General features: G+C 38.3%; 1 protein-coding gene across 1 annotated transcript; it reads left to right on the top strand.

Moving 5' to 3' along the window:
- The first annotated feature begins 412 nt into the window (after positions 1 to 412).
- Positions 413 to 1,432, top strand: LOC114611151 (olfactory receptor 150-like). The gene has a single exon (XM_028755799.1). It carries the CDS (start codon positions 413 to 415, stop codon positions 1,346 to 1,348), a length of 936 nt encoding a protein of 311 aa, XP_028611632.1. The 3' UTR covers positions 1,349 to 1,432.
- Positions 1,433 to 10,377: the final 8,945 nt, after the last annotated feature.

Genomic DNA, 10,377 nt, shown 5'->3' on the forward strand with positions numbered 1-10,377 from the left:
CTAATGGACTTCACATGTTATTGTGGCTGATTCTGGATAGTTCATATTACTGACACATGTAGATTTAGCAGAGCCTTGAAGTTTCTGTTGAATAGAACCCTGCTACTGATTCATGTTTGATATTTGGTATTTGACTGGACTGCAGGTATACTGACAATAAAGAGTGGAATCGCCACAAAGAACTACTTTTAAACAGGTCCAGAAACAAAAAAACCTAGTAACCTATCTCCACTACCTCTGGTTGGCATGCTAGAAGGGAGACTGAAGCATTCAAGAATCCTAAAGTGGGTTTAGAAAAATATAAGCCTACAGAGTTCTATTTAACACTTAAACACTTATGTGGTAAGATAATAGATACATACTGATCTCATTTTTTTTTCCACCTCTTTCTACATAGAACTCCTGGAGGAAAATGTTTCAAGGAAATCTTTCCCGAGTAACTGAGTTCATCCTTGCTAGGTTAACAGACAAACCTGAGCTGCAGCTGCCCCTCTTCCTCCTCTTCCTAGGAATCTATGTGGTCACAGTGGTGGGGAATCTGGGTATGATCACCCTGATACTATTCAGTTCTCACCTGCACACACCCATGTATTATTTCCTCAGTAGTCTGTCCTTCATTGACCTCTGCCAGTCCACCGTCATTATTCCCAAAATGCTGGTGAACTTTTTGGCAGTAAAGAACGTCATATCCTATCCTGAATGCATCATGCAGTTCTACTTTTTCGTTATTTTTGCTATTGCAGAGTGTCACATGCTAGCTGTGATGGCATATGACCGCTACGTTGCCATCTGTAACCCCTTGCTGTACAATGCTGTGATGTCCTATCAAGTCTGTTCCTGGATGATATTTGGAGTATATTGTATGGCTTTGATTGGTGCCACAGCTCACACAGTCTGCATGCTAAGAGTACATTTCTGTGAGGCTGATATAATAAACCATTACTTCTGTGATCTTTCCCCACTCCTGGAACTCTCTTGTTCTGATACTTTTATTAATGAAGTAGTAGTTTTATGCTTCAGTGTTTTTAACATCTTTGTTCCAACTCTGACTATTCTAAGCTCTTACATCTTCATCATTGCCAGCATCCTCCAGATTAAATCCACTGAGGGCAGGTCCAAAGCCTTCAGCACCTGCAGCTCACACATATCAGCTGTTGCTGTCTTCTTTGGTTCCCTTGCATTCACATACTTGCAGCCATCATCAGTCAGCTCCATGGACCAAGGGAAAGTGTCTTCTGTATTCTATACCATTGTTGTGCCCATGCTGAACCCCTTGATCTACAGCCTGAGAAATAAGGATGTCAAAGTTGCTCTAAATAAGTTCCTTGAAAGAAAGCTTTACTTGTGAACAAGACTGATTTGTCTTTACTAAAATTTTTGTTTAGAGGGCTAGCAAACAGTTCAGATGGATAAGTATAGCCACCATAAGATATGAGATTACTACTATTACTGCTTATTTGTAAGGTTTCCAAGGGCAGGGCCAGTTTTAGCCAATGTAACATATGAGGGAGATTATCTGTCTGGGATCCAGAGACTCCATCTGCTTATCATAGCACGCATCACACTAGTCAGTTTGTCAAACTCTCAAAGCCTTTTTATAAGTAATTCTGTATTGTTTACGTAGAAAAATGTTAATTTCACATAACAGATAGCAAATACATTTTGCCAGCATTCTTGATTATCTCAATATTCTGTGTAGTTAGCCTTTTAATGAAATATATTTCTAAGGATTTCAGACATTGTGATATCCAAAACAATTTTATTAAAAAGTAAACTGTGCAAACTATAATGACTGGTCTTTTCTAAGTGTGTGAACCTATATTTAAAAACATAGAGTGATATCTTATGTGGTAACATAGCTCCTACCCCTTCCAAAAAAACACACATAAAAAAAACTACAGTAGACAAGACACAGCTAAACAGGAATGAACATATTTCACACAAGCCTCTACAGAAGAGTGAAAGTAAGAACAAGAATTCTTATGTTCAAATATTTCTAATATTTGATGGTTTGACTCCAGCACATATCTGACCATGGCAGATTCAGAAGTGCATTATCTTACTATTGTGTAATACATATTATGTATTCAGACCTAGGAAGCAAAACTTAAAAAAATTATTTTCTGAATAATAACATATTAGTCAGAATTATTAAATATCCTCACATTTTAAAAAAGACTAACTATTCCCAAAAGAAAACACTAAATTAGAGACAGAGGGGGAGAAGGAGACTTCCCAAAAAAATATATTCCCAATTTTTCCCTTACCCAACTAAATTCCCATTGCTTCCCTTGAAACAGCAATCATAAAACTGAGTTTATGCTTACTCTTCCTATCCGGCCATCTCAGTAGCTCTAAGTGGCCTCCAAAACTGCAAAAATATATTGAGTTCCTTATGATGCCCTCCTGGTGGTAGCAAGATCTACAGAATCTTTCCTGTATACTATTTTTAAATTAATCATTCTGTTCATTTACATCTCAAATGATATCGCACTTCCCAGTTACCTCTCCATCACGACCCCAACCCATATCCACCCTCCCCTTCACCTGTATGAGGGTGCTCCCCCACCCACCCACACTCTTCCACCTCACTGCTTCAGCATCCCCCTATGCTGGGGCATCAAACCTCCTCAGGACAGAGGGCCTCCTGCCCCATTCTCTGTTTAGTTCTGTACCCCATTTTAATAGGGTTATTTGGTTCTCTGAAGTCTAACCAACCCCCTCTGAGCCTTCAGTAAAGGGGGCTAGTCGTATGAATGTAAGAGCCAAAAGAAATGGAGAATGATTATACAATTCCTTCTCCTGGGTATGGCACAGATAATGATGTCATGGTCTCATAGCACCTGTGACTGCCTTCAGTGGAACTACACAAGATTGGACCTATCAACAGTCAACCATGAGGAGTCCTGGTGGGGAGCCAATATTGATGGTGTCACAGAAACCACAGACCTTAAACATTCTCAAGTGATGATGTGTGGACAGAGGGGTATACTGTGGAACGCACAATGACTCACTGCACAACTTCCACAATGAGATGTTTTCTATGTGTTTTGTTGTTTTTATTTTGTTTGTTCATGTGTTTTTTTTTATTTGTAGTGGGGGTTAGGTTGCAAGAGCAGAGAGTGGATACGAAGGTATCTGGAGATGAGTGCAACCAAGGTGCATGATGTGAAATTCACAAAGAAAATCAATAAAAGTATGTAAGAGAAAGTCAAACATGGATCATGAAACAGAGCCATGAGGGGGAATACTGTGCAGCCCTATCTTTCCATACTATGCCATTGTATACTGATGGATAATAGGAAAAACCAATTATTGACTTTAGTTGTGTGCCCACTGAAGAGCCATCAAGTCTCCAATGAACAGTTCTAAATTCACAGTCACATAAATGATCCTGGTTAAACTCAGTAAGTCTTGAGAGAGAGAGAGAGAGAGAGAGAGAGAGAGAGAGAGAGAGAGCGCACAGACAGAGACAGAGACAGAAAGGGTGGAGAATCAGCAAAAACCTGAATGTGGAAAAAATGTAGTGATAGGACAGTAATACAGGTAGGGAGAATAGAAAGTATTTGGGCTGAAATTTTTATATGTGTATGGAACTGCCAAACAACAAAGTCAATAACACACACACACACATACACACATGCACTATAGCGAAGACAAGGCCAACTATTAACCTTAATAATTAAGAGCTGTTGGAGGTACCACTATGCATGACTTCAAGTTGTACTACAAGTTGTACTTTAGTAATAAAAACAACATAATATTAACCCAAAATAGACAAGTGGATCAATGGAATTGACTTGAAAAATGAGACTTAAGTCCATACATGTATAGATATCTGATTTTTAATGAAGAGGCCAGAAATACACTCTGGAACTAAAAACAGCATCTTCAACAAATTGCTTTGGTTTAATGGAAGGCTACATGTAGAAGAATCCAGAAAGAGTCATAGTTATCGTCCTGCACAAAACTCGGCTCCAATGACCAAAAACTTCAACACAGAACCAGAAACACTGAACCTTATATAAGAGAAAGTGAGAGATAGCTTTCAACTCATTGGCACAGAAAGACTTTCTGAACAGAATCCCTTAGCACAGGTGCTAAGATCAACTATTAATAAATGAAATTGAAAATTTTCATGAAACTGAAAAGCAAAGGACACCATCATTCAGACAGCATGGCAGGAAAAGATTTTTACCAACTCCACATCTGAAAGACAAAGTGAAGGGAATTTGAAGAGAAGTGTGGAAACCCAACACAGTAGAAACTTCTTATGTTCAGGAGTAGTTGACCAACATGTATCCAAAATGCATAAAGAATTCAAGAAATATTTATCAAAAATTTAATAATCCAAATAAAAAATGGGGTTCAGACCCAATCAGGAAATTCACAGTAGAGAAAACTCAAATGGCTGAGAAACACTTAAAGAAATAATCAACATCCAGGGAGATACAAATCAAATCTATTTTGAGATTTCATCTTACACCATCAGAATGGTTAAGATCAACTAAACAAGTGACAGTTCATGCTGACAATGATGTGGAATAAGGGGGAACACTCATGTATTGTTGGTGAGAGTGCAAACTTCTACAGCTAATATGGAAATCAGTATGGTGGTTCCTCAAGAACATGGGAATTGATTTACCTCAATATCCAGCTACAATAGTCTTGGGCATACAAACAAAGGATGTTTCATCCGACTACAGAGACACCTGCACAGATTCAGGGATAGCCCCATCTCCAGTTGTTGAAGACCCGCATGAAGACCAATCTGCACATCTGTTGCTGAAACCAAATACTCTTGCTCAAATCACCTTGGTAGTGGTGGTGGCACTCCTCACTACCTGCCCCAATGTTCTAAGTTCTCAATTAAAAGACACACACACACACACACACCACGTGCAATCTTATATTTTAATATGCTTTAAATAGCTCAATTGCTGGGCCACTTCCAAACCTCCAGGTGAGTGACACACTCCCTTCCTTCCGATATTCCTGAGTAATTACATGCTAAAACTCATATTCCATCCTGGCTGCCCCAGACCCAGACATGAAGTCCTCTCGGGCTGAATTCCCAAGCACCTATATACGTCAGGTATGTTTTCTGTCCGGCACCTCTCAGGCCTGCCCTGTACTCCTTTCCCTGCATGGTGCCCCTCCCTTCCCCCTCTCCAACCTCAAGTCTCTTCCCCGGGAATCCTAAAGTCCTACCTTTGTCTCCCTGCCCAAGCATTGGCTGCATGCAACTTTATTTACCAATCAAAACCAACTAGGGGCACGGACCTTCAGTGTCACACATGCAAACGTGCGATTTTTCATGCAATTTGGTGGACCAAATCCACAACACACATCTGCTAGATATGTGTTTGGTGTGGGGAGGTTCAGTCCATGCTTGCTCTTTGGTTGGTAGTTCAGTCTTTGGGAGCCCCCAAGGGTCTAGATTATTTGACTTTGTTGGTTTCTTGGAGCATCTCTACATGTTTCATGTCCCTCAGTTCATTCCCCAACTCTTCCACAAGACTCCCTGAGCGCCATCTAATGTTTGGCTGTGGGCCTCTACATCTGTTTTCATTGGCTGCTGGGTGGAACTCTCAAAGGACAAAACTTTTTGTAATAGACTATTCCCTTCTTTGAAAACTGGAAGATTCCATATACTAATGATTTCTTTAGATCTTACCATATTTATTATAGCGACAACAAACCCTTATATGTATATCGATGTATATGTAAGTCTGGCTGGTGTATAACATGTCTTTAGTGCTATCATTTTACGGGGCTAAGGGAATCTGAGCAAGCAGTAGCTGGCTTTCTGCAGGCTAACCACAAGGGGTGAATAGCCCAGGAAGTCAGAGCATCTTGGCAGCAGCTGGCCACAGAAATCAGGGCAAGACCACCACCGTTGGGACTCCACGTGGGGACTGGTGAGACCGCTGGTGCCAGTGTATAGCCAGCTTAGCATAGATCATTTTTTTAAACTGTATGCTACATTTCTCTAATGTTGTTACTTAGAATTTAACATTTAGATTTAGCATTGCATCTAAGAGAAATACTACTGTCAAATGTGACTAAAGTGAGATACATAAAGTGCTAATAAAATATACAGGATTTTAGTATCTATTAAAACATTTTTAGAAAGGCCTGTGTCATGTTAAACTCAGCCTTTATCTTTGTCCTTACCCCTGATGCTTCTCACCCAGAAACAGGTTTTGGATTCCATCCTTTTCTAGCATTTATAAACCTTTCAGGGCCAAGCACAAACGGTTGCTTGCCATGCATTTCCTACCACTCCAGGTTTTAACCAAGCATCCCACTACAGCATCCATCACACAGGCTATAGAAATGACGTTGTGTCTGTATGCAGTGGGTTGTTGAATAGCAACAATTTTCCTGTTTTCTTTTAACAACTATTCCATGTAAGGACATCAGGTAGAAGCTCCTGCTTATGATATATCTGGTATAGCTGGATCCCTTTTCTTTATTGGATACCAAGGACACTCCCAACATTCCCAACTGGCCCCAGTAACACTGAAGTATAGAAAGGAGGTTATCAGACTGTCAGTCAGCATAAGACCCACATAGTAGGGCTGTCACGGGTCATCTGCAGTCTGGGCTTTTATTTGCTTTATATTTTTAATTAGTTTGTTTTCATAAATATTAAATATTTTATACAATATATTTTGATCATCAATTTCTCCACTTTGAACTCCTCCCAGATGGGAGGAGTTAATCTCCCACCTCCCTACCCACAAAACTATTCTCTCTCTCTCTATCTCTCTCTCTCTCTCTCTCAAAAAAAAAATACAAATATACTGAAAGAAAATAAAATGAAGCAGAAAAATCTATGAAAAACAAAGAACAAAGAAACAAAAATCAAAATTAAGTTTATTTTGTTCTGGCCAATTGTTCCTGGGCATTAGCCCTGCCCTGGAGTGTGGTTGATACACCTGTGTCATCCTCCATTTTTTTCTTTTCCAGAAGTTTTCAGTTGCTAATAGCTTTATTTTTACCAACCCTATTTTAAAGTTAAGTGATAGATTTTTAACATATTGAAGAAATACCCATAGAAAGCACATTAAATTTCTATATCCAATAAAGATTCCAAAGTAAGTTTAAATACAAAAATTTATTGCAACTATTACCTCAAATCTGTATGTTAGTGAGTAGTGAATAGAACATTAAATGTAACTTTACTTTAACAAACAATTTTGTATGAAAATAGAGTCTGTAACAAAATATTCATGGTGTCTATCCATATTTATTTTTAAATTTAAAAAGAAACTATCCTAATCTATTAATCTTGTTAAAAACTCCTTTCATGTCTTTAATAATGTCTGAATATTTTAATGCGGACACAAAATGAACTACGCTTGCATTCACTCTACAATTTAAAATATTCTACTAATCATCATTTATGAATATATTATAATATTTAAATACAGTTAACTTAGTGAAGTCAACAAAGGTAAATAAAAACATATGGCTCCTCTAGTTTTTTGCTTTCCCTGCATTCATATTTGACATATAAAATAATTCTTTAAATATATATTTTACAATTTTCCTGACATTTTAAGATTTTGAATGCCTTGCCTAAAAATGTCTAGGACCGTGACAGTGAGAGCACTCACATCCTTCTTTTATAATTCAGAATCTAACAAGAAGAGCAAATAACCTCAGATGATATTAAACACTTATCACTCAGTAGGGGAAAGGGGATTTCTAATTGTTGACAGTTTTCATCACAGTTAATACCTATGGGATAGGATTCTTCTGAGAGGTCGTTATTATTTTTGTTTTGAATGTGACTATGATTATCTCTAACATAAGAGAGTGTCATATCAACCAGAATTATAGAGGAACAAATGACTGAAGCAAAAGCTTAATCAGACATCAAGATCAGAGACTCAAAGATCCTAGAAGCTATCTCCTTCTCACATGATCAAACACACTTTTCTATCCAGTGAAATTGAAAATAAAAACCTCCCACACCGAACTTTCTGTAGAAGAAAAGGTGGGTAAGTATAAACTCCCATCATTGCCCTTTAAAACGTTAAATTCTTCGGCTGCGGTATCTCTCCTGGTGCACCCAAATGTGCACGGCTGTTTATCCATCCATACTCATACTCACTCTATAGACCTCAGTCTCTGGTAAAAAGTCCTCCTCCTCCTTATGCTCTGCCCTGGAATCTTTCCTGGCAGTACAGACTCATGCCAGACATGCTATTGTTCAGCCATTTTTAACTCTATCAGTGTAAACTTGGTGTCCCATTCTTAAGGATTTATTTTAGCTCTGTATTAAGTTTCTGTGAACAATTTTACCGAACACATTTTTGACACATGCTACATCCAAGGCAATAAGCCAATCGCTACGCAGAACAAAAGCTGCTGACTAACTCACTCAGAAAATCCCAGAGAGAAACTAAAGACATTTAAATAAGAACAACTTGGACATCAAATAAGCTCAGACTGTGGTCCAGAAACTGTGTGCCAATTAATTTAATTTTGGACATGTCAGGCATTTTAATTTCTACTTTCTTGGTGGATTGAAGAATCTAATAACTTTCCCCGAGGTCATAGAGCAAAAAGGATTTTTGAGAAAAAATTTGAACCTAGACTATATAATCTAATGACATTACCACAATTAAGTCACAAAATACTGGAGTTGGAAGAGATTTTAAAGGTGACTTATCCACCTAGCACTGCATCCTTGACAAAGATCTGAAAAAGAAAATGGATACACAAAAAGAAAACACTCTGCCATTGCGAACTTTATGGAAAGTAAAGGATGTCTGACACTCCGGGTGCTCCCTTTGAATGAGAAGCAACATACTTCTCTCCTCTACTTCACGCCTTACCTTAAGCCTTTGAAAGCAAATAGAGTGAGACCAATGCTTTTTAACCAGACTAATAAGTTGCATATTTAGATACACATGTCATGTGGTGTGTGGCTCTTTACTACGTTGACAAATTACTCTCTATTATTTTAGACAATTCTTCAACTAACAATAGTTATTGATTTATTTTCTGAAATTATCCAGTTTCCATGTTCTTTCAAAATATGTCATTCTGGTTAGAAAGTAGTACAGATATTACTTAAAGGTTAAGACTATGGTTCTTTCCTGTAGTTTAGAATCTATATGTTTACTTTTCAAAGTTAAGGTAAATATGCAATAGTCATTTTGAAAAGTTACATCATATCATTAGCTTTAGTGGGATGAAAAAATCCAACTACATTGTACAAATGCTTTGGTAATTCACAAGCCACCATCAATAACATATTAGAAGGTACATATAAAGTCGGTGATCACAGAATCTGACCAGGGAAAGGTGTATCTTGTGTTGGTCTTCAAAAACTATTGTCATATGAGTAGAATTCTGAGCTCCACTAATTCAATAATGAAATCCAGATAGCAGGGGTCATCAAGGGCCATTGCTTCTTTACCACTGTGGTAAAGTATATAACAAAATTATGCTATTGTAATTCTCCCTAGGAACTATCCAAGCTAAAACAAAAAACCACAACTCCTCTGCTGTCAAGATATAAGTACAACATTCCTGGGGGAATTAAACTCTGTCTTGCAGGGTGGCACGGTTACACGCAGCATAACTGTGTTAAGTCAGCTAGTTGGTCAGCTAGTTAGAGTCAGAATTACTGTAAGGAAATATTATGAATCTCATTACAAACAGAAATGAAGGAAAACATTTGTAATTCTTACTGATTTTTAAGTCTGATAAAATGTAATTACTATGCATTATAAACAGTAACACGCATGACAACATATACTACAGAATTTGAGAGGCAAAGAAAAAATCATCAAAAATAAAACTGATAACCCTTTGTTTTTAAGCTGAATTTAAAGGAAAGATCTCACCCTCATCCTAAAAGGTTATGATCAATATCAATGTCAAGGTCCTAGATGTCAACTTTTCTTCCTCTGATCAACCAGTCATCTGTTGTCCCAAGAAAAGAGGAGAAATAGTTTGCTTTGATAGGGGATGATCGTCTCCACAGAATCCTTTAAGTCTTCATCATGCTCATGCTGTCTCTCTCCCTCTCCCTCTCCCTCTCCTCCCTCTCCCTCTCCCTCTCCCTCCCCCCCCCCTCCCCCTCCCCCTCCCCCTCCCCCTCCCCCTCTCCCTCTCCCTCTCCCTCTCAAACACACACAGAGAGAGGGGAGGGGAGAGGAGGAGAGAGAGAGAGAGGGAGGGAGGGAGAGAGAGAGAGAGACAGAGAGAGACAGAGAAACAGAGAGACAGAGAGACAGAGAGAGAACAGGTACAGACACTAACATGGAGACAGTGAGAGAGAGAATACAGATATGAAGAAAAATATATTCATTTCTCTATTTTAAACTTAGAAGCTTCGGACAATATAATGAG

Source organism: Grammomys surdaster, unplaced genomic scaffold, assembly GCF_004785775.1.
Source record: "Grammomys surdaster isolate TR1022 unplaced genomic scaffold, NIH_TR_1.0 126086, whole genome shotgun sequence".
Lineage (NCBI taxonomy): Eukaryota > Metazoa > Chordata > Mammalia > Rodentia > Muridae > Grammomys > Grammomys surdaster.